The 25,463-nt window shown below is 36.0% G+C and overlaps 1 protein-coding gene across 2 annotated transcripts; it reads right to left on the bottom strand.

The window, feature by feature from the left end:
* Nucleotides 1-83: 83 nt before the first annotated feature.
* On the bottom strand, nt 84-24,823 carry LOC121376036 (nucleoporin p58/p45-like). Of its 2 annotated transcripts, XM_041503800.1 has the most exons (15): nt 24,707-24,823; nt 19,433-19,467; nt 18,501-18,776; nt 18,382-18,464; nt 14,198-14,339; nt 13,568-13,711; nt 12,864-12,891; nt 12,224-12,289; nt 9,474-9,648; nt 8,945-9,024; nt 7,823-7,941; nt 4,825-4,907; nt 2,081-2,282; nt 1,189-1,278; nt 84-637 (listed from the first exon to the last, which is right to left on the bottom strand). In XM_041503800.1, the coding sequence occupies exons 1-15, from the start codon at nt 24,754-24,756 to the stop codon at nt 474-476; spliced, it is 1,737 nt and encodes a 578-aa protein (XP_041359734.1). In that variant the 5' UTR covers nt 24,757-24,823; the 3' UTR covers nt 84-473. The 2 variants fall into 2 exon arrangements, with proteins under 2 accessions (XP_041359734.1, XP_041359733.1); XM_041503799.1 differs by having other exon boundaries at nt 18,382-18,776.
* Between the last annotated feature and the right edge of the window lie 640 nt (nt 24,824-25,463).

Raw genomic sequence — 25,463 nt, 5'->3', positions numbered from 1 at the left:
CATATTTACTGATTAATAATTTTATTTTATGCACTCCCCACAATTCATTTACTATAAGCTGTCAATAATATACCAACAGGAGAGATTATTAAAACATTTTATTCAAAATGCAATACAACACTTTTTCACATGTAATAAAATGTTATATTCTTATACATAAATGTCCACAAATCCACCCATCCCATAATTGCACATTTGTTCAGTTTCACATATTTTAAATTGCATACTATAATCAAATGGGGACTTCAACGACAATGTCATATTTGGTGTCCTACAGAACTGTTCATCGAGCTCCAAAATATATTGACTGCCGAGAATAGACAAAACATTTACTGACAGGTGATGCAATAATCACCATTTCTGAATTAATGTTGATTAAAATGAGTGCAAAAGCAAACAAGTGAATAGCCATTCAAGGTATCAAATCTTAGTTCAACCACATAAAATGTTTGTAATTTAAATCAAAAGCCATGTCATCTTTTTCCTCTCTTAGCACCAGTTGGAGGTTTCTGTAGTTGTAACGGCTTGTTGGCATCAACAGTGTCTGTGCCAAAGGTTGGTGTTCCCATCAATGATGACATTTGGGGAACAGTTAATCCAATACCTGTTGATCCAGTTGCTTGTACTACAGGTAGTCCTGGAAATTGAATTTAAAATATATTTTTTTTAGTAATAATTATATGTTAATTTTGTATACACTTGTTCGTACATGTTTACTAATATAGTCGTAAATACATAATAGAACCCACAAATCTGTCTTAAAAAAGAAAGAAAAAAAAAGTTAAAATTTGTTTTGTTTAACATCACTAGAGCAGATTGATTTATTAACCATTGGCTACTGGGTGTGAAACATTTGGTTATTTTGATATATAGTATTAGAGAGGAAACCTGCTACATTTTTCCATTAGTAGCAAGGTATCTTTTTATATGCACTATCCCACATACAGGATAGCACATATCACAGCCTTTGGTATGCCAGTCATGGTGCACTGGTCCAATGGGTCCTGTGACGGAGATCGATCCTAGATTGAACACACATCAGGCGAGCACTTTATTACTGGGCTATGTCCCGCCTCCGATAAGAAACCAAAAACTACAGGAAAAAGGTTGGTTTATCACACTTTTAGTTATTATAGTCAAACTCTACTGTCGGCGTCAGGAGTTTTCAGTGTTCAGTAACAAAGTTACCTCTGAATGTTGAAAATCCACTTGCAGTTCCCAAACCACCAACACCGCTTCCTAGTGTTCCCGAGGTTAGTCCTGCAACTGGTGGTGCACCTAAAATAAAATACATTTTTTTTTTTTTTTAGTATAACATTTATCACAATTTGGGCGGAGAATAATATCGGCCAAATAAAGATCATTGGATTTTTTTTAAAAGATCAAAATGATATCTTATTATTTTGCTTCAGCTAAAATATACTTTGCCTCGGCATTTATATTTTAAATATGTATATTAGTATTTCTTCAACAACCAAAAAAAACGCAATTAATTCTACTCCAACTTTTCCAATGGTATAGCAAAACGCCAAATGAATGCAAACAGAAATGGCTAGGGTATGAAGAGTTAAATTAATTACATGCAACAACTGGACTTGTTACTGTCAACTTAACTATTACTTCCCATAAATATATACCGTAAAAATGGTTTCTAAAATGTTTTTTCTTACATAATAAAAAATGTACCACGTTTCTATTAGGCCAAATATAATAATATATGTGGTTTCGATTACATAAGCCAGATGGGTAGGCTAGAATCTTTCTTTTTTTTGAGGCATATTATGTATCGTAGGTAGGCATTATATAAAAAAATAATTTAAAGACTGAAATATTGTATATTAAGAAATACAAAAAATGCAGTTTAATTCTCAAATGAATATTGTGTAGAAGTTAAACCACAAAAATCGGCTTGTTGATGACATCAATCTAGACTTTGTCGGCCTGTAATTGTTTTTTTGTTTTTTTTGTTTTTTTTCTTTCAAAAACATGAGGGTCGCAGTTTTTCCATGAACTGTCAGGTAATCAAACCACAACTATTATTTTGTTTAACCTTATCATAAAACACTAAAAGGACACAAACCACTTGGCTGCTGTGAGCGAGTGAGGACTGATGCCATTGCCGCGGCTGCAGCGTTTGTGACACCAGTGAATGTACTGGGTCCGGCCTTTGTCATGTACTGTACGGTCGGTGGACCTGGTACAACTTTCTTCTGCTTCTCAAAAATATTTTTGGTTTCTGCATAAAATATTTTTCTGTAATTTAAATAGTGCTCCTTTTGTGTCTGAAAAAATAAGAGAAAAACCAAATTGTGATCAAATATTGTATATTTATCCCTTTATAATGTTAACAGTTTATAAATCATGGGGGACGGGGAAAGGCTCATTAAAGGGTTGTTGACAGTGGATTATTTAAGCTAACTGCCACTATACCAATAAAGTTTGCTGAAAGCTTATGAATGTGCAAATTACATTCCTGTATGAATGAATGTTTAACGACACCCCAGCACAAAAAATACATCGGCTATTGTGTGTCAAACTATGGTAAATACAAACAAATAAAGTGTACATTCCTGTAGGTCAATTGATAGAATGAACACAATTATAGATAATAACTGGTTACTGTCTTAAGACATTACATTTATCTTGCAATGTTAGAATGGCTAATGACATGAGGCCATTTTATTTATCCTGTGATCCCCCCCAAAAATTAGTACATAAAATACATTTATTCTATTGTTTGTATGTAAACTATCATTAATCTATATCATTAAATATATTTTATGCCATTAATCTAGCAAGACTTTTGCAATATGTCATACAAGATATATGATGTCATTCTGTGTAAGCTACATTCTGTCACTTCAAAAAAGCCTTTCTAAACTAATGCATAAATAAATGTTATATAAGTTTTGGATCATTATTGGGTCCCAAATGTTACTGATATACACTGTATTAAAACTAATGATATAGAGAAAGAAAGAAATGTTTTATTTAACAACGCACTCAACACATTTTATTTACGGTTATATGGCGTCAGACATATGGTTAAGGACCACACAGATTTTGAGATGAAACCTGCTGTCCCCACTTCATGGGCTACTCTTTCCAATTAGCAGCAAGGGATCTTTTATTTGTGCTTCCCACTGGCAGGATAGCACAAACCATGGCCTTTGTTGAACCAGTTATGGATCACTGGTTGGTGCAAGTGGTTTACACCTACCCATTGAGCCTTGCGGAGCACTCACTCAGGGTTTGGAGTCGGTATCTGGATTAAAAATCCCATGCCTCGACTGGGATTCAAACCCAGTACCTACCAGCCTGTTGACTGATGGCCTAACCACGACGCCACCAAGGCCAGTAAAAATGATATAGAGAGTATGTAGTTGGAAATATACATCAAAAGTAAATGTGTCAAGTTGGGCTTACATCATATGACCTATATTTTTGGTTAGTGACAGAAAATATAGAAAGTTATCTAGATATCATATCTTACCAATACATATAACGATTGCATGATAAATATACTTTTTTGTAATGTATTGTAATTTTAATACAATCTGCAATTTTACCAATATGACGGCTATAAAAATGCATTCAACATATAAACACTACATAATCAAACTCATATACAAAAAGTCAGTTTGTTCTGTTTAATGACACCACTAGAGCACTGATTATTAATCATCGTTTGACAGTCTTGGATAGGAAACCCGCTACATTTTTCCATTAGTAGCAAGAAACCTTTTATATGCGCCATCCCACAGACAGGATAGCACATACCATAGCCTTTGATATACCAGTCGGGCTGCATTGGCTGGGCCAACGGATGGGGATCGAAGATGAACTTTGGTTTGTTTAATGACACCACTAGAGCACAATGATTCATTAATAATCAGCAATTGGATGTCAAAGATTTGGTAATTTTGACATATCAGAGGAAACCTGCTACATTTTTTCTAATGCAGCCAGCGATCTTTTACATGCACTTTCCCACAGACAGGATAGCACATGCCATCACTTTTGATATACCAGTCATGGTGCACTGGCTGGAACAAGAAATAGCCCAATGGGCCCACTAATGGGGATCAATCCCAAACCGACCATGCATCAAGCGAACACTTTACCACTGGGCTACGTCCCGCCCCCAAAGATGATAGGGATCGAACCCAAACCGACCGTGCATCAAGCAAGCGCTTTACCACTGGGCTACGTCTCGCCCCCAAAGATGATAGGGATCGATCCCAAACCGACCGTGCATCAAGCAAGCGCTTTACCACTGGGCTACGTCTCGCCCCCAAAGATGATGGGGATCGATCCCAAACCGACCGTGCATCAAGCAAACACTTTACCACTGGGCTACGTCTCGCCTCCAAAGATGATAGGGATCGATCCCAAACCGACCGTGCATCAAGCAAACACTTTACCACTGGGCTACGTCTCGCCTCCAAAGATGATAGGGATCGATCCCAAACCGACCGTGCATCAAGCAAACACTTTACCACTGGGCTACGTCTCGCCTCCAAAGATGATAGGGATCGATCCCAAACCGACCGTGCATCAAGCAAGCGCTTTACCACTGGGCTACGTCTCACCCCCAAAGATGATAGGGATCAATCCCAAAATGACCGTGCATCAAGCAAGCGCTTTACCACTGGGCTACGTCTCACCCCCAAAGATGATAGGGATCGATCCCAAAATGACCGTGCATCAACCAAGCGCTTTACCACTGGGCTTTGTAAATAACACATAACCAAACTTGTATACAACCCAATTTTAAAATGATCAGACACTGAAACTCTCAATGTCTGGGGAGCCAACCCTTACCTTGACTGCTTCATTAACCTGTTGCAGCTGTGCAGCCAGAGCAATGAAAGCTTCGTGAAGTTTTTTCATCAGTGCAATCAATTCTGTAAAAAACCCAATACACAACAATAAATGGACAAATAAAATTGTGATGCATCAATTATTCAAGAACAATTTACGAGCTTATCTGACAGGGTGTGACCTAAGGTTCGTGATGGAACATTCCTGTTTCATCATATTTGTTTCATATTATACAATAAAAGTTAAACATTTGTTTTGTTTAATACCACTACTAGAGATCACTGATTTATTACTTGAGATCTATTGGATGTCAAATATTTGGTAATTTTGACACATATAATCTGATAGGAAACCCACCACTTTCCGTTAGTAGCAAGGGATTTTTTATATGCATGCACGATCCCAGACAGAATAGCACATACCACGGCCTTTTATATACCTACGTCTTTAACCAGAACATTAAAAGGAGGTGCTGTCAGGTTTCTTCCTGTAGTGTGTGTATTAGTGGTTACTATGTAAAATATTTGTTATCGGCAAACTCAAAAATTATCAATGTAACGGTATTTAGCATCAAACTTAGAATTTTTGTTGGATTAGTGGAAATCTTTGTCTACCATATGGTAGTCAGTCATTCCATGTTTTTCGCTATAGAAATATCTCTGATGGCAGAGAGCGACCATAATAGTCCGAATGTTCGTCTTGCTCTCAAACAGCAAAGTACTCGGGTTATCAGTCGTGGTGCCATGTCAGGGATCGACCTCAGACTATCCGTGCATCAAGCGATCATTTCACCATTAGGCTACATCCCACCCTCGTACACAATAAATTTGGTGTTGTAAGGAAACGTTTTATTTAACAATGCACTCAACACATTTTATTTATGGTTAAATGGTGTCAGACATATGGTTAAAGGTAGACTAACTCCAACAAGAGCCTTATGTGTTGGAAAGATGCATACCCGGACCACCGACACATACTGACACTTTAACAAATGAAAAATGCGTAATTTTAGAATTAATAAAAAAACGTGATTATTCTTGCTAAGTGGGGGCAGCCATTTTGTTTCGTTTTTGTGACGTCCGGTTGTATAGCTTGGGGCGAAGTGACGTCAGCTCAGGTCCAATTTCTCTACTATGCACAGTGTAAACAAATGCTCTAATTTACGATAAGGCACTTCGCTTTCATCAACCTGACTTGTAAAACAACAAATGACTTGATAGTATAATAAACTATTTAATTAAATATATTTCAATTTGCATCAATATAACGAAATGGAGTTATAGTATTTTTTTCTTTTAAAAAATCCAAAGAAAAAATGCATATTATTAGGCCTATTGGTAGGATACGTTCGAGCAAAAACGACCACTCACGATACCCAAGTGATAATTTTCTTTTCTCTGGGACTATGTAATTGGTCAGTTTTGTGATTTTAGATGGAAAAGTCTACTTAATCAAGAGTTTTACAGAATTACTTACAGTAATAAAGCTGGTAAAGTCCATTACGATTTGAGGTTATCACACAATACCCTGTGATCTTAATAAAAGAGGCACGTCTTTTTAGTGTGTCTCGACACAGTGTCTAGGGACCATCTAAATATACAGGCCACAGAAAGAAAAGACCAATTAAGCAAGAAAACACTCTGACTATTACTTCAGTATGTGGGTTAATTTATATACAAAATATAATACAGTTATTTCAACATTTTGACAATGGCAGTTTATTTTGTATTGAAAAATAAACCACATATACACGTTACTGTGTTACTGGGATAGATATTATTACAGAACATTGCGATGCATCTGCAAAAATCAGGTATGTTTTGTTTCTTCAGTTCGAAGACCAATTCCTGACGTGACACGTTAGGTATTACGTAACCACTAGCTCGCCAGAGGGCGTATTCACTGGGATGGTACAAAATGGTTGCGCCCGTTATATATAATAGCCATCACATTTAACCGTTTTATTAATTAACTATACGATTATACTTGTTGATATTAAGCAATAATGTGCATTATGTATCGTTGAATATGGACACCAGTCCAAAAGCCTTGCTTTAGCATTCCTTTAAAGACCACATATATATAGAGAGGAAACCCATTGTCGCCACTTCACGGGCTACTCTTTTTGATTAACAGCAAGGGATCTTTTACATGCGCCATCCCAGACAGGCCTTTGTTACACCAGTTGTGGAGCACTGGCTGGAATGAGAAACAGCCCAATGGGTTCACCAACGGGGATTGATCCCAGACCCACTGCGTAGCAAGCAAATGCATAACCACTGGGCTACGTCCCGCCCCTCTCTGACTTTAGGCAACTACTAGAGGGTTCTAGTTTTAAAAGTCTGAAAAGCAGGTGATGTGTAATATCCAATTAGTGTTACTAAAGCAATACATGTCTCCTACTAGGCTCAACAAATTTTCATATTTCTCTAGGTCAAGGACTATAACTCTGTCACAAATGGGCTCATCATCATGATCATCAAACCTTATCTGTAACTCCATATGATGATTCTATACAATTTTTTTTAGCTCAATAGCTTGAGGCATTAAAAAAAAGTCTGGAAAACTTGTTGGACTAATAAGCAGTTATTCACAGACATCAAACAAATAAATCTTAATTACCAGTAATCTGCAAAGAACAAGAACCGCTGAAAACTAGCAAATATTTCTTAAAAAGTATCATTCATATAATTTGAAAACTAAAACAAATGTAATTAATAATTTACATCAATAGAATCTCATTTTGTTTGTTTCTTGCATGTACTGGTATGTCCACAAATATATAATATTGTTACCTTATCTTTTTGGGGTGGGGGGGGGGGGGGGGGGGGGGGGGGATGGGAGTCAACACAGTATATATATATTATGTATATTAATTTACAGCCAATTTAATATTTATAGTTAATAATTGGAGACATTATTCTGTATAATTTTCCAATGAAATATGAATATCTCATTAGTATTTACAACATCAATGGTAATGTAATAAATTACACACCAGCAGGAGAATGTCTCGCCGGTTCATGCAGAGCAGCTAAATGACTTTCTAGAGTTTCTATCTGTTGACGATATGTCAGCATTCTACCCTCAAACTCTTCTACAAGATGCTGGAAATACCTGAATTAATAGATTACAAACAGCATTTATATTTATGAACTAGGTCCTTAGGTCAGTGCAAAAGAATGAATGACATATCTATAGTCCTCCCAACAGGGAGCACCATTTTCTTTTACTATGGTATTTTTCCTGCAAGTTATTTTATATGGTTGAACATTTATTACTGAGATATAAATGTTTGAAAGGTGAACAACCCTACTGTCATGTGCAGAAAATTCACTTCCACATTTAACAATGTGATTTTATCAAGTTAGGTTGTTAAACATAAATTCATTCATTATCAGGTTAGCAACATGGTAATACTTCATATTATCAGATACATATTTGAAGCATAATTGCATGGTAAAACTTTATAGTCTCTCAGACATGCAGAAAACTGAAAGTTAATCATGTAATCTCTGTAATCATGTAATCATGTAATCTCTGTAATTTGTTTTGACAGAATATCATGACAGGAAAAGCAAAGTCGATATCTTGCAAGTAGTGAGATATCACTCATCATGTAATCTGTCCGACTGGACTCGTTTGCTATGATTAAATATTCAGATCAATTGCATGTTCTTTATATCATTCATTTCAATTGAAATAAAAGTCTTGTGTTCTGGTAAATACTCAGCATAAAAAATTACAAGTTTATTTAGGAATTATTAGGTAAAAAAGTTTTGAACATGACAAACACAGCATATTATAATGAAGTAATGATTTTTTATGTCATACTGTAAAAAGCTTGCTTATTTAACTTGGAATATATTGAAAGCTAGGAATAAAATTGATTTCCTCATTCTTACCACCTCAGGACAAAGATGACAACCTGTGCCATTAATCTATTATTCCCTATTAATTTGAAGAAACAAACCAAAACTGAACACACTAATATCTAACCAAGAATTAAGAAAATGGATAAATCATGTTCAGCCTATGCTATACACTAATGCTATTAAAATGAATTAAAATGTATGCATGTGCACTGATGCTAGTCAATGGTCGTCTCTGACATACATACTCTGTTGGTGCGGTGTTCTCGTACTGAAGACCGGGTGGAATGTCTTTAGTTCTCAACGCCATCTCAGCATTCTTCAACTCCTGAACAGAAATGAAAAACAAGCACAAAATAATCATGATGCCTTCAACCACTACATAGTACATATGATAATTTATGAAAAAGCATCACAAGATTTCAGAGAAAATATGTGTGTGTGTGTGTGTGGAAATGCTTCAATTTGGACAAACGTTTCACCGTAGGACTATAACAGGTGTCCCTTGAAACACTACATTCCAGTATGCATATTAAAGAGAGTACTTCTAAATCAATACAGGTCACCTACTAGGTGCATATCTCTCACAGTTAAAATGGACAAATTCCCATCAAGTCAAACTCCATCTGTAACTCTATATGATAAAGTTAAATATTTTAATTTCAGCTCAATATCTTGAAGCTTTGCAAAATAAAAGTCTGACACTCCAGTTGGGAGCAGTAAGAGTTTAATTACTGACTAACTGTACCTGACGAAGATGGCAGCACCAGTTCTCACCTCAGTCATTTCATGCTTGAGTTTCTCCACAGCACATGCATTTCTTTGTAAACCATTGGACACGACAGCCAACAGCTGCTTTAGAGCTGCGATGTCTTCCTGCACTTTCAACATAGGCTTTGTGGACATTCGGGCGATTCCCTCTCGCACCGTCTTCTGTTCCTTAACATATTTTCTGTAAACATTTAGAACTTGAATGAATGAATGTTTAACAACACCCCAGCATGGAAATATATATTGGCTATTAGGTGTCAAACTAAAGGAAATGCATAAAAGAAGTGCTCATCAACATCAATAAAAGAAGTGCTCATCAACATCAATAAAAGAAGTGCTCATCAACATCAATAAAAGAAGTGCTCATCAACATCAATAAAACAAAATTCAAATGTTTTTACTGCTTCAAGTGATAAATGCAGGGAATATTTTGTTTTCAAAATCTTGATTAGCGATATTTTTTAATGTTTTAAAATTGTGTATTGATATCTGAAACTTGCATAGCGAATCGCAATGCTATACTCAACACATTGTTCCCTGAAATGAATTTCATGCAGAACACACTAAGGTTTGTCATTTATAATTTAACAAGCATTTTAAGAACTGCTGAAGCAATTAGGGCCTACATGTCCCCTACTAGGCACAAACTATTTTGTATCTCCTAAGTTCCCAAGGATCATAACTGTCAAGAATGGGCCAAACCCCATGGAAGTCAAACTTGATTTGTAATTCTACATTATAAAGCAATACACAAAATATCAGCTTAATATCTTGAGACATTGCAGAATAATGTCCGGAAAATTATGTGGAAATAGATGTACAGATAGATGGAGACAAAACCTAAAACAATCTACAGCCACCTCTTGTTTAAAAACATATTATAATAATTATTATCACTGCCATTAGATTCGAATACACAATCATCATCCACAACCAAGTTGTGACAGTGATTGCTATAACTGTAGTGTCCATGCCTTCTCAATCATATATACATACATACTGAACAAAAAAAAGAAACTTCTGATTTGTACATATAGTATTTGTTGTGTTAAAGAATTCATTGTGTAATGAAATTATATAGGTAGTATTAGCCTTGAGCTGTATTATCAGGATTCATGAATTTTATCGATTATTTTTGCACTGTTAATCGTTGACAATGTGAAATTCAATTTGCACGTGCATGCATGGTTCGACATGTCCCGTGTAGTATTCAGTCAATTTGTTTTACTTGTCTTACTGACATTGTTGTCAAGTGAACGAAAACTCTTCAAAATTTGTAAAAAAATTAAAGTTTTTTTTTTACATTGTAGCATTTTTAGTATGCCAAGAATACCCAATAATTTACGCGAACGGGCGATTGGCATGCTTGATGCTGGCATGTCGACAGAAGACGTTGCAAGGCATGTTGGGAGTTCTAGTCGAGCGATACGAAATCTTCACAAAAGATTTCGAACGACAGGAAGCACCAACGACTTGCCACATCGTGGTTGGCCGCGTGTTACAACGCGTGGTCAAGACCGCTATATCATGAACACTTATTTGCGCAATCGATGTCAAACTGCCACTACTACTGCTGCTAACACACCTGGGCTTCATAATAACTGAATCAGTGGGCAAACTGTTCATAATCGTCTGCGGGAGAACGGTTTACATGCACAACATCCTTACGTCGGATGCGTTTTAACGCAACGTCATCATCTAAATCGTGTTAATTGAGCACGTGTACACACTCGTTGAATACGGCGACGCTGGAATACCGTTCTTTTTTCGGATGAATCCAGATTTTCTTTACAACGTGGTGATGGCAGGGTGCGCATCTACCGGAGGAGAAATGAACGCTAAGCTGACTGTTGTGTTCTTGAACGAGATCGTTTCGGGGGTGGGGGTTCTGTCATGGTCTGGGCAGCCATTGCCCATGGTTATCATTCACCACTAGTCGTCATTGATGGCAATGTAAATGCTCAATGTTACCGCGATGACATTCTCGCTCATCACGTCATTCCTGTTCCATAACAACGCCAACATCTCGATTTTTCAGCATGATAATGCCACCTCTCATACAGCTAGAGACACTAAATTTTCTTAGGACAAATAACATTGATTTCATTGATGACTGGCCCGCTAAAAGTCCTGATCTCAACCCCATCAAGCATGTCTGGGATAGTCTGGACAGACGATTGAGGCGTCTTCCCAACCCACCCGCAAACGTCAACGAACTTCGTCAAGCGCTCATTCAGGAATGGAACAATATTCCAGGCAGAAATCAACACTTTAGTCAATTCTATGCATCTGCGATGCACTGCAGTGGTCAATTCAAGAGGTTGTCATACCCGTTATTAAGTAGGTGGGTTTTTTTTAACCCCTACCACACTTGGTCAAAATTTCTCCCAGTTTCTGTTAACCTATGGCCATGATTTTTGCACCAAATGATGCATCATGGAACACTCTTTAAACGCATATATAACAATTATTCCCCCGGTTTGTTTTCATCAAGTTATGTTCAAGCAAAGTTAGCGGAAGTTTCTTATTTTGTTCAGTATATTTTAACAGCTGACCAATGACAGTCGACCTCATGATAATTACTGTTGAAACCAGACTTCAAACACAATTATTTATAAATTTAACAAATAATAATTATTATTAATGCAGAAACAACAAGAAACTATATAAATACACACAGAAACTAAATTCCGATACTTTCCAGAAGGTTAATTAATTTTTACACTTTCCAGGATTTTCCAGGATAATTAACTTACTGAAATGAATCCACTGTTTCCACTAACATTTGTGGAATATTTGTTTCTTTCGGAGCTTTCCCATCACTGAAAAAAAATGAGAAAAAAAAAATTTAAGGAAAGCAAATGTTTCCTACATTCCACAATCAGACATAAAATTGCCAGGTTTGACCAGTGTAATAATATTACAATATTCTAATGCAAACTGCTGATTTTTTTTTTTAACTTTAAATAGGGAAAAATTATTTCCCCCAAAATATTATTTTCCATAACCCAACTCAAACTATCACAAATTTCCATGCCTGAAAAAATTAATTCTAATTTCCATGCCTTTTCATGATTTAATTTTTTGGATTGCTATGAACTTTACAATGAGACATATTGCTTTAGTTTGTGAATAATCCAGTTTTATAAAAATCAATTATAATCTATTCATCTCATTTTAATTGAGAAAGAGAGAGAGTAATGACCAACATTCCAGGACACCATCTAACCAACAAAAATTAGGAGGCAAACAAATGTTAATAGTGACAGTGTTCGACAGAAGAACACACCATCGGCCATAAAGCCCTTTTTAGAAATTTCAAACATTATTCAAAGCAATTTTAAATGCAATTAGTCAGTACATCAGTAACATATGCAATAATAACCACAGACAAACCTTGTTTTTCCCAATGCACCAGATGTTCCTGTAAAGAAAAAAGAAAGAAAAGAGAAGATAAAAAATTATAAGCATTTTAATTTGCATAGCAGTATTCTGAATTAAATAATCACAAATAATGAAAACAAATTGTTTACTATAGTGGGACAGCTTAACAGAACATTTTGCCAAATTATCTATCAAACTTCAAAAAAGCAGAAACCCTGTTGTTTTCTAACAAACTCATTTATTTCATGAAATTATTTCGCCAAATTAAAATAAAATTCACAAATTATTTTAGAAATTTGCAAATGTCAGAGCAAAAGTAAAGTAAAGTTTGTTTATTTAATGACGTCACTAGAGCACATTGATTTTTTTATCTTATCATCAGCTATTTGACGTCAAACATATGGTCATTCTGACACTGTTTTTAAGAGGAAACCCCGCTGTCGTCACATAGGCTACTCTTTTACGACAGACAGCAAGGGATCTTTTATTTGTGCTTCCCAGAGGCAGGATAGCACAAACCATGGCCTTTGTTGAACCAGTTATGGATCACTGGTTGGTGCAAGTGGATTACACCTACCCATTGAGCCTTGCGACAAAACAATCTACCACCTCAATTCCTTATCTTACAATAATAAGACATTTTCCAATAAAAATTGTACTCCTTTTACACCCAAAATGGTAAAGAACACACTGTTGAAACTGTAGAGAAAAATTACCAATTCCTGCAACTGATGTTTGTGGATCGACTCCACCGAGTCCAATTGTAGCTGTGGTGGTTGTTACTGTATTGAATATGCTGCCTGTTGTAGCAGCTGTTCCTGTTGTCGCTGTAGTGGTAGAAAACAAACCGGTGCCACCTCCTAATAACAAAATAAACAGAATATTTAAATGTAATACTCACAAACTTTTAACACTTAAAACATTTAGCATTTAAAACAATAAGCCTTTTACCGGTAAGTAAAACAGGTCATAGGTACAAGTCAAAAGAAAGGGGTGCACCCCCACCCGAACATTTTAAGGTTCCTCAATTACCCATGCCTGCCTAAGGCTAATGGACAAATATTATTTATTTATTTTTATTCCTTTTATGAGGGAGGTTATGAGAGATATATTATTTTAGTCGGTTGAGTGATTCTAGCTAAAAGTGTTTATATATAAAAAAACCCACAACAACTTTGAAATAATTCTGATACCCTTATCTCTGAAGCTGCATCCCTACCCCATACAAATCTTGCAATCACTGCTGGATCACGAAATCAAGAAGTAATTTTTGAATAGCCTTAAACATATATTCTGTCATCTCAAATATTACGAACAATGTCAAGACTTAAACAGAATTGTCCTACCTAGTGTAGCTCCAAGAGTTGAAGATGTAGTCTTTCCGAAGTTTAAACCCGTTGATGCACTGGTTGATGTGATGGATCCAAAACTCAATCCTGTACCCGTGGAGGTTGTAGCAGCTAATCCTGTCCCCAATCCTGTTGATGCCTAAATATAATCAACAGAGTAAATTAACAGATAATTGTCAGATCAAAAAACAAACATGACTCATGACTAGAATTATAGATACAACTGTCACAGATGTATTTGTAACCCAAACCCTAGAACTATTAATTTGAACTACTACTGTAACATTGATTTTTTTTTACAAAATGTATTCTTCATTGAGCAAACAGTATCTTCAATGTAGTTATATATCTTAACCAATGTATTTACAAACTGCACATAAAAATAGAACAGGTTTGTTATTTTCAAAACAATTACTGACAAAACCCACTAGGGGTATTTTCTTTTAGGCAATTTTTACATAGGTAGAGGAATCTCTTTAAAATTATTTTAAAAGTGGCTAATTTAAAGTCAATTTTATTAGCAAAATACTAAATGTTGTAGCCACTTTGTAGAAAAATTAGCCTAATATAAACCTGTTCAGTGCCCTGTGATTAACATCCATACATGTAGCTTTAACTATAAACCAAGTTTTATTGATCTAGGATTTATACTTGATGAGAAACAGATCGAAATGCAAAACGTTAATGCATCTTAACATCTACATCTTTTTTTACTGCCTGCATAAAGGCAACAGGCTTTCTGACAGAAGATAATTTTGAGGGTACACAATAAAACAAGAGTTCGACAAATCCGCTAGCCCGACGCCCGTGGCTAGTGGTGTTTAAGTTCGGGCTAGTGAGAAATGTAAAACCACTAGCCCGCAGGAACAGTGGTTTCCCCCCATCTCCTTATCGCTCGATCGTGTTTTTTTCCTTCTTTTTTTCTCAGCTGAATTTTTTTTAAATAAATTTGATTGTGATGTTTGTCATCGAATAATATCAACAACGCAATCAGTATACTGTAAATCATGTAATTAATACGTCATGATATTATTGCGTCTGTACATGAGTGAACAAAAATGCGTATTTTTATTAATGTGTCGGGCAAAAGTCCACATCACATAAAAACCACAGTTGTGTTGTTATTATATTGTTTGGGCTTCATCTTTCATGTTAAAAGAAGTCAGTATAGTTGTTTTCACAGCTACTACATAACCTGAAGCTAATCGCATGGTGGGTCGACCAGGAAGCCCTAATTACTTAAAGTAGTGTAATTAGTATAACTACACCTTAGTGTTAAGGGTATGCCTCACACTTTTGTGTGGTGATTGCTTCTAATTAATCCGCCAGTAGGAATAAAAGGTAAACGGGTTGCTATTACAGGGCACAATATTTCACCCTCCCACCCCGGAGTTGGTCACTGGCGAAGTCAGAGGCTAAATCCAGGGTGGGCGTGCCTGAACCCTTGTGGATATGGGCACGTAAATAGAGTTCCCATCCAACAATATTTCATGCGAATGCAGACGTATTATTCTAACAAATGTTTTAGACTGATTTTATACACTTGATGCGCAGCACACGAATAGACGTTAATAAATGCAATATATTGCAACAGTGACAACCTGCAACCAGTCTAAATTGAATGCCATGTATAGAGTCAAGCCAAATGGTTTGAAGAAATACGCAAGGATTGTTGGTTACGGTTATATAATTTTCTACTGTTTCATTTTTAAAGGAATATATTTAGTAATAAAATTTGTTGATTATAATTTTACAAATGTTCAAAACAGTTTAAATGTATACAGTAATCCAGAAGTGTAAGAAAATTTGAAAAATACTCACATCGCAAAATTATCTTTTTAAAAACAAAACATTTGGAACATCACTGTATTATATAACCGCTATGATATTCCAGGAAAATGAAAATAGAATGGCAACATCGAAACGAAAGAAAGATTCTTGAAGTATTCACAAAAAAACGTTTAACAAAAATAGTTTTTGTATTTTGTTTCATCATTATATTATAAAAGTTTTATTTTATTTAGAAGTATTATAGTAAAATCCTGCACATTTTTTGTATTGGGAATGAGACTAAACAAAATGCGTCAAGTTATTATTGCGTCGATGTGTTCGTCGCATTTTTCACATTAATTACTTGCTCGCATTAATTTCATGATTTACAGTATATAATAATAATCCACTTGAACTAGGTCTGCAAACTGCAGTAATATGCTATCTCTACATCGTCACAGTTACAGCACGCATTGTTTACTTTTCCCTTTCAAGTTTCTGGCACAGGAAATAAGTCTAATGACATGCGTGTTTTGATTGGTTGGACACGTCACATGGTAGTTAATCTCGCACATATTTTTTAGGCTAAGAACTTGGAAATCACCAATCGCGATGACAGGTTAATCTCAATCAAGTAAACCCCAGTTATGCTTTAAATTTCAGTGTTTGTTTTATTTACCTATTGTTTTCTAATTTAACACTTCGCTTATATGTGGTTATCGGCAATCAAGAAAACAATTTACTTCAATGGTAACCGCACATGCAATGACTCGGCTTGGCCTATTACGTGTAGCGGTTTGGATAATGTGATTACGCATCACAGCTGCCGATACAAGATCATGCCTTTTTTTTGTTCATCAATTACCAACGGATTAAATGGATGAATAGTAGGCCCTAAATGTATAACCCACTACCAAATACACTGAACCATCTATTACTGTGTGTCACACTGTCATACCCTCATTTAAATTTAATTATTTTGATAGTGGGTTTAGATACCAACCATGAGTTTGCTAAATTATTTTTCCCCAGGGGTAGGGCAAAAGCGAAAACGGGACAATGATGGTGGACCACACTTGACAAAAGACCAAACGTATGACACGACAACAAACTGAAAGTTACAACATGATTTAAGTGTTTGTTTTATTTTACTGTTATACTCGTAAATGTGTAATGTTACAAAAATTAGATAACAATTCAGTTATAATTGATCTGGAATTTGGGCTAGTGTTTTATCTTGGTGGGCTAGTTGTTTTCACAAACCCACTAACCCTGTGGCTAGTGACTTTTCAAAATATCTGTCATACTCTAAATAAAAACAGACCATGAGTTTCTGTACAACCGTATACGCAAAAATGTTCACGAATAAAATATACCGCAAAAATCGCGGACATGTTGACAGCACCGCGAATTTAATTACGCGCAAAGTTATTTCCGATTTGATATAATTTTGATGGATACAAAAAAACAAGAAGTCAAAGGTACCTGTTGAATTTATACCGAATTTCGTTTGTCTTTACCACCAAATTATCCACACGGTCACGTGGTTCTGTAAACCTGCATGGTCACATGAATTTGGTCGAAATGACACACAGTTGGGTGTAAGTCTGTTGTTACGTAATCTCAGTTTTGTTTGTTTTCTTTGTAACCTTGAATGGAAGTTTGTGGGTACCATCAATAATTAAAAGTGATTTATTCTGATATTTGCGTTTTTCAATTTTCTGTATCCCATGTGCGTGTTCCATCGATAACATGTCTAAATACATACAACACTGACATCTCGCTGACAGCATGGTAATATGTCCAAGTGTGTGCGTGAAATCGTCATTGAAAAGAGTTTGGCAAATGAAATATGGCCATTATGGGTAATTTTGATTTTATTATTGGGGACACAGTCGCGAAAATAATTCCTCGCAAAAATGTAAAATGAGAGCCCGATCGCGAATTATTTTAGCCCCGAAAATATTTGCGGATACGGTAGGTTGTGATGGGTTCAAAATGTTTTGAAATTGCATGCATTGCATGCTCTTTGACTAAATTTTAAACAGCAGTTCTCTTACTATCATAAATCTAAAATTTATAGAAATATATAGAGATTATTAAACGAGCTTGTCTGTCGTACTGATTTTACGAAACGAGTATCAGGATATTTTTATTGCGAAAGTGAGGGTAAAACAGGACTCCTGACACGAGTTTTGTAAAATCAGTACACTTGTTATTACATGTATGCTTTGTATCATTATTATTAACTCCGTTATGTTGAACCATGTGGATAATAAATTCATTAATTTCCAGAATTTTATGGTATGTCATTTTACCCTACTTACCCTCTTGCAGAAAGCCTGCCGCAAGATAAAAATATACAAAATCTGAATTGGAACTAGGAGACCGTTATCTACTCAAACACGAACCTGTGTGACCAGACCACCTAGTGAGAATCCAGTAGACGCAGCGGTTGTTGTCTTAGCACCAAATCCTTGCCCAGTTGTGCCACCTAGCCCAGTTGTGCCACCTAGCCCAGTTGTGCCACCTAGCCCAGTTGTGCCAGCTAGTCCAGTAGTGCCACCTAGACCGGTGGTGCCTCCTAGCCCAGTGGTGCCACCTAGTGTCAGACCAGATGATGCAGATGCGGGTGTAACATTCAAGTTGAAGCCTACAGTTGGTTTAGTTGTAACAGTTGTGCCCTGTGTGAACCCTCCAGGAGTCCCACCCAGTGTGAGACCCGGTGTTGTCGCTTTAGGTGTCGTTCCAAATGAAATTCCACCAGTGGCAGTAGGCTGTGCTCCAAAAGCTAGTCCTGTAGAAGCTGTTGATAATGAAAAACAAAGACACAGTGAGTTAACTAAGAAACTGCCTAAGAAATTATTTATATAGCCTCTTAGTTGTTATTGTTTATAAATATTTATTTTCTTGTTTATATCCAGTTAAGATTCAAGCACACAGTCTGTCCAGAACAGTGGATTAGTGATCAGTTGTTATTGAAAGAGAAGTTGGTGTAGTCGTTAAAGTCTCTCTGGGTTGGTACAAGTACTGGGGTGCGAAACACTTGGTAATTCTGAAATATAGTCTTAGAGAAAAAACCTGCTTCATTTTTCCATTATTTAGTGAGGGATCTTTTATATATGTACCATCCCGCAGACAAGATACAACATATCACAGCCTTTAATATACCAGTTGTGGTCCATTGGCTGGAACAAGAAATAGCCCAATGAGCACACTGACAGGGATTGATCCTAGACAGTCTGCACATCAGGTGGTTGCTTTACCACTGGGTTCAAACAAGAGTTAAAATCAGCTGAGGTCATATACATGAACATATCTATAGGCTGATTAAATACTGTTCTTAAGTTAACAGAAAGAAACATCTTTACTTTATTTTATTATTTTTAGTTGACTATATAAATAACAAAGAGGGATTCTCCCACCTACTACATCATAATGTATATTACAAGTAGAACTTACTGCTAGTGGTAACTGGTACTCCTCCAAATGTGAATCTGAAATTAATAAACAAATCCATGTGGTGACAGTGTTTCAGACTAGTTATTAGATCAACATCTACACAAACAGGGTTGAGGAGTTACTTTTTTCATACACACATCAATCAAACATACTATCAGAGCTTCTAGAATTTTCAAAAATTCCACTAGCCATTGTTAAAAATGTACTAGCCCTATTTCTGTATGTACCATAAATTTGTACCAATAATACTAGAAAGTAAAAAAAAACAAAAAACAGCCAAATATGGCCATTTTAAGCACTTTATAATCACTATTAATAAAAAAACATTCAAATTAATATGTTTATTTACAAGCGCAAATGCTAATGATTTTCCACAATCGTGGAAAACAGATGGAATTCGCAGAATTCCCATTATGTGTTTGTTTTTTTGTACTCGGAGTCGAACATGATTGCGGGAACTTTTTATCAGGCAGACTTTCAAAAATACGGTGGCTGGAAAAAAAGTCACAGAAAAAAATTTAGAATAGGAAAAAAAATCCCAGGAAAAAAAGTCACAATTTTTATATAACAAAATGTATGGGTTTGTAGAGTATTGAATGTGGCATCATACTCATAGTATGCATGGGGTAATTGTTAAGTAGGTCAATTAGGCTAGATTAAAGAAAGAGGCCTCATATTGTGCATGGGTGGTGACTAATTGTTACACTTATTAATTAGGGTCAATTAGGCAGGATTAAAGAAAGAGTCTTCATAGTGGTAATTGTCGAGGTTCTATGATAACAGACTTACAGAGAGAGCGCCCAGAAGCAGTTAAACCCCACAACCATGCTGCAGATCAGACCCACGTCCATCTCGCCAAAATACGCAACTCGATGAAAGATCAAGCTGCCAGGACCCGGGACAAGCCAGGCCAGATCTTTGCCCATGGTGTCAGTCAATGTGACAATGACGTACGTGCACTTTTTTTGTTGTTGTGTTGCATGATATATATTTATATAAAATTTACATAAATAAATGGTTTTCGATCTATAAGTATTTCACTGTTATGCCAGAGATTAATACATAAAATATCATTTACAGTTTGAGGATTATATTTACTTTCTATCTTTACCCCACTAAGTAATGTATCTCTCCAAAACTTATTTGTAATTTGGTTTGCTTTTCTCGTTATGAAGCAATCTCCATATATTATTAACTCATTTGTTGATATCTTTGTAACAAACATAAAAAGATTAATCCATTTTGAATTATCCAGAAACAAGCTTCGTATCCATGAGCTTTTTAAAGCAATCGTGAAGTTACTTAAATTTATCATTTTGAGCCTTCCAACTTTATAGTCTTGAGTTATTAAGTCACGTTTCAATTTTTCAGGTATGTGCACTTCTACCTTCTGCTAGTACATGCAAGCGAACTCTTCGCAACCAACGGCCGACTCCACCTGTGCCGCGTCTGCTGGAAGATCTGGGTGATCTGCCCGTCGAGTTCATGCAGACAGTTGGCCCAAACCCCAGGAGTTTCTAATCTACGATAATGGCCCAAATATAAATAACCACCTCCTCGTGTTTGCTACCAAGGAAGGCCTAAAACATCTTGCTGCTGCCAACACCCTCTCTTAATTAAAAATTGTTACTTTTTTCCTGTGACTTTTTTTCCTAGATTCAAAAATACTTGCCATGCATATTATTAATTCATTTTTCGTATTTATTTATATTACTATCTTATAATTTTCATACAGTAAGTCCAATAGTAATAATCTGTTGATCAACATGTATTTAGAGTGTAAAACAGTTTTGTTCAGAAAGCATATATATACACATAGATTTACTGAGGACAATTTCAAATCAATATCTTTTTTAGGAGACTGGACTGTTAGCAGATATTTAGTAATGAAATGTCACTTCCGTCCTTTTCATTTGAAATTGTGTTTAACAATAACAGAGAAAAAATCTGTGACTGTCATACCTTTATTGAAGTAATAACTATATCGTCAATGACCCTATCTGCATTAGGCTTCAAACTATGTTTGATTTATTTTCATTTAATTTGTATGATTTTATCCCCCATTGTTAGAAATTAAATGTTTTGTCAATAAATACAGTAAAGTACTCTTATAATGAACTGCAAGGGACCAGGAACATCGGTTCCTTATAGCAGTAGTTTGTTGTAAACATTTACAGCTGTTTTCATTCAGGAAGTCAAACCATTTTGGATTTTTCAAATTTAAACACCATAAACACAAGAATTAGTAGGGTGGGTTTTTTTAATATTTCATTTATTATCACCAACAATCAAATATGCAAATAAATACAGCATGCTGAATCAAATGAGTGTTCAGTCAGTCAAAATTGCTTATTTTTGGCCGCTTAGTTAGCATTGGCCTTAAGCCTGCAGGCCTAAAGCGATATTGGCAATCAAATAAAACACAGGCATAGCTACATCAACTTTACTTTGGAAAAACAGTGTTATCGTGTCCGTCATGATTGCGCATCTATCAAATACTGTTCAACATTTCATATTTGTGTTACCTACCTTCAAAACAAAATATCTGATTATTTAATCAAGACCAGACCAAGACCAGTGTGTTTAACATGCACATTCAGAGCAAGCCGTTGTAATGCACGGCTGTCCTGGGCACAAGTGCCGACCTCGGCAGGCTCCTCCGCCCAGGACAGGAATGGTAGGGTGGGTAGGAGGGAGACCACCTGCACTGGCAGGTGCAAGGGAGCACCAGCAGGTGCAAGGGAGAACCAGCAGTCCGACCGTAGCCGGTAACAGGCGGAGGGTGGTATGGTGCTATAGAATTTGGAATGTTCTGTAGGATTAAGCCAAAGAGAATGGGTGTGCATTTTGATGAAGGAATTTAGGCACAATTTTGAATGGTTGATCAAAAAGGAAAAGGTAGGGAGCTACATGTAGGTTTGGAATTTAGTAGGCCAAGAGTAGCTTGTATTATTTAGTACTAATTACAATGACTATATAGTGAGTTGCATGTGTCAGTGTTATTGTTGGATACCTGCACTTAAACAAGCACACAATAGCAGTGAAGTGAGAACAGATGGTTAATTGCTCAATGTTTTAATACCTTAATTGATACCAATCTATTACGGAAAGACAAGCAGACGTTATCTCATTGAACGTATCAGTGCAGTTGTTTTGGATGCATTGCCGTTAATGCTACTGATTGATAAGATGCAAGTGAGTAGCATGTGTCAGTCTTATTGTTAGATACTGGAAAAATGTCAAGGAAGTGATAAGGACTTACACAAGCGAACAATAGCAATAAAATAAGAACATACCGTTAATTGTTCAATACATTATTCCTGTAATGTCAGTGCATAAGTATGTGATTTTTGTTAACCTATTGTTGAATGTGATCTGGTGATACATATGATTTGGAGCTGAAAGGACAGGCAAACACAGTACAACTAACAGAACTGACAAGCTACATGGAGAGGCAGTGGCTGAGGAACACGGTGTTTCATGTGCCTCACTGGTGTGTTTTTAGATGCACCATAGTAGCATATGCACAAACAACAATGTAGAATGCTGAAGAATGTCATTATTAGACTACAACATGCATTTAATCTCTTCACAACAAAAAATGCCACAAGAGTGAAGACACAAGCCACAAAGTTTAGATCAAAATACACCAGGGGCGAAACGACTCGGATAAAGGTAGAAATAACCTTACGGGGGGACGAAATGACTCGGGGCGAAAATTGATGAGCAAAATGACTCAAGTGCGAAATTGTTTTGGGGCAAAACGACCCGGATTCATCAAAAATAAGTTTAAGCGTAAGCGTGCTCATGAATTTCATGAAAATCACGGAGTCTCAAACTTAGAATACTCTTGTGTTTACAATACTCAACTATAAAGATAAATGTTGCGAGAAATCACTTTTCACAGTGTTCTTGCTGGGTGAAAATTAAAGGAGGGCGGCCGTGCGGCACCACACCCTTAAACAAAAATATAAAAAAACCTGGGGTGGGGTGGGGCACTTGGTTACCATATTGTTGTGTGTTGGTAGGCTTTGTGGAAAGACATACTCTTTATTTTGCCTACAAAAAAGTGTACAAAAGTTTATACGAAATACAAGCAGACTCGTCTTTTAATTGAACCGAACATGTTTTCGGTCTGACATTCACGGGCACTTCTGGTTTTGCTGAACCGATCAGTTTTAATATTATTATTTTAATAAAGATTTCAAGATATACGAAAAACAATCAAGATGTTTGCAAAGTGATCACCTAATGTCGGATACATTTTTTGTTATTTCCATCTTCAACGAATAAATCGATCGCTGTGATAAAATATTATTGCCTGCTGATAAAAAGTTTCATTTTAGTAAAGGCGGTGTATATATTATTTGGCACCCAAGATAAATGATTTTAATGATAAACACTACCACTTCCGTTGTTTTTATAAGCGGTGTTATACCCCCAAAATGAAAAGTTTACAATATTTTATAAAGAACTGCTGAATAAACAGAATGATTGAAATGACAGGAAGTAAAAATCATCAGTTACAACCAATTATATCAGCAATTGAGGACAAAATATCAGACGATAGTTAGTGGAAACAAAAGACAGAATGACCGTTCTGATCACGTGACAAATTTGGCACCAAATAAATGGGGGGGTTTTCAATCGGAGATTGCCGAATCCGTAAAAAATAAAAATGTTTTCATTGTTCAAATAAAATATAACTTTTATTGTGTGTATTAACATACAAATGGATAGAGGTATGGGACAAAATAGAGGCTGTTAAAAATACAGTTAAATTATGTTAAGGTAACCGTCGTAAAATTTAATGTTTCATCAATTGCTTTTTTGTACACAACGCGGCTTGTTTACTTTGATGTCCACTGTGCAGACTGATCATTGTGGGGGTTTTTATGTGTGGAAAAAAGTGTTCATTTGGAAATAGTGGTGACAGATGCTGGAAAATAAAGAGCGAGTCGCAGAAAAATAAAAGAGGGCGAAGGACGTGAAAGGAGGGCGGCAAAATGCAATAGCGGTGCGGGCCACCCCGTTTAAATGGAGCAGTAAGAACACTGTCTCATTCTGTTTTATTTTTATTTTTATGAAGGCAATCATGCATGGAATACATTATCAAATTGGGACCTGTTGCAGTGTTGGTTAGGAGTTGGAACAAATTGGATATGAGACAACAGGATTCGGAACGAAATGACCAGATCCTTCAAATATAAAATATTTGTGCAAAGTATCAATAATATATTTTTAAAATAAACTTTGAATATATTAAGCCCATACCCGCCGGGTCCACTGCTTCCCAACGGATTTGTTGGATTTTGACCAAACATGTTCGCGCTCTACAATAATGGAAAGTCTCAATTTACAACATCGTTTAGCTCTTTAGTTGGTGTAAATTCCCCCTAATCTAACTCTGCACCGCTTTACGTGAGGCAAGTTTCATCTACAAATCCAATAATAATAATAATAATAATGATAATGATGATGATGATGATGATGATGATGATGATGATGATGATGATGATGATGATGATGATGATAATAATAATTAATTAATTAATTAATTTTTGAAATAAACTTTTAAATCCAAGTAACTTAGAACCACAACAGGATTAGTAGGAAATGTGATTTGCGTAACTAAAATTTTTTAATATAAAATATTATAATGTTTAGAAAATATTCCCAAACAGCTAATTATATTCTATAGGGAACGCCGTTTTTACAAACTTACTACTATGAGCCGATTGTTTTCTAAATTGCACACACACACACACAAACACACACACACACACACACACACACACACACACACACACACACACACACACACACACACACACACAATCTTTCTTTTACAATAAAAAATTGGTTCATGCAAGTGTGAACCGAAAAAACGATGACCTGAGGTGTGATGATCCATACCCCCCCCCCCCTCCCCCAAGATGGACTAACGTGGTTCAACCAGTGCCCCACGACTGGCATATCAAAGATTGAGCATGAGTACAACTTTAACCTTATCTGAGAAAAAATATCATTT

This window comes from Gigantopelta aegis, chromosome 6 (assembly GCF_016097555.1).
Source record: "Gigantopelta aegis isolate Gae_Host chromosome 6, Gae_host_genome, whole genome shotgun sequence".
Lineage (NCBI taxonomy): Eukaryota > Metazoa > Mollusca > Gastropoda > Neomphalida > Peltospiridae > Gigantopelta > Gigantopelta aegis.
The sequence above is the reverse complement of the archived record's forward strand: the minus strand, read 5'-3'. Positions and strand labels throughout refer to the sequence as shown.

Bases quoted from the DNA above. Each gene is read 5' to 3' on its own strand.
- LOC121376036 (XM_041503799.1), bottom strand. From the start codon at position 24,756: ATGTTTGGTCAAAATCCAACAAATCCGTTGGGAAGCAGTGGACCCGGC. The intron at 13,712-14,197 runs GTAGGACAATTC...TTTTGTTATTAG, and splicing joins AACTCTTGGAGCTACACTAG to GAGGTGGCACCGGTTTGTTT. The intron at 9,025-9,473 runs GTGAGAACTGGT...ATTTCTGTTCAG, and splicing joins TCAAGCATGAAATGACTGAG to GAGTTGAAGAATGCTGAGAT.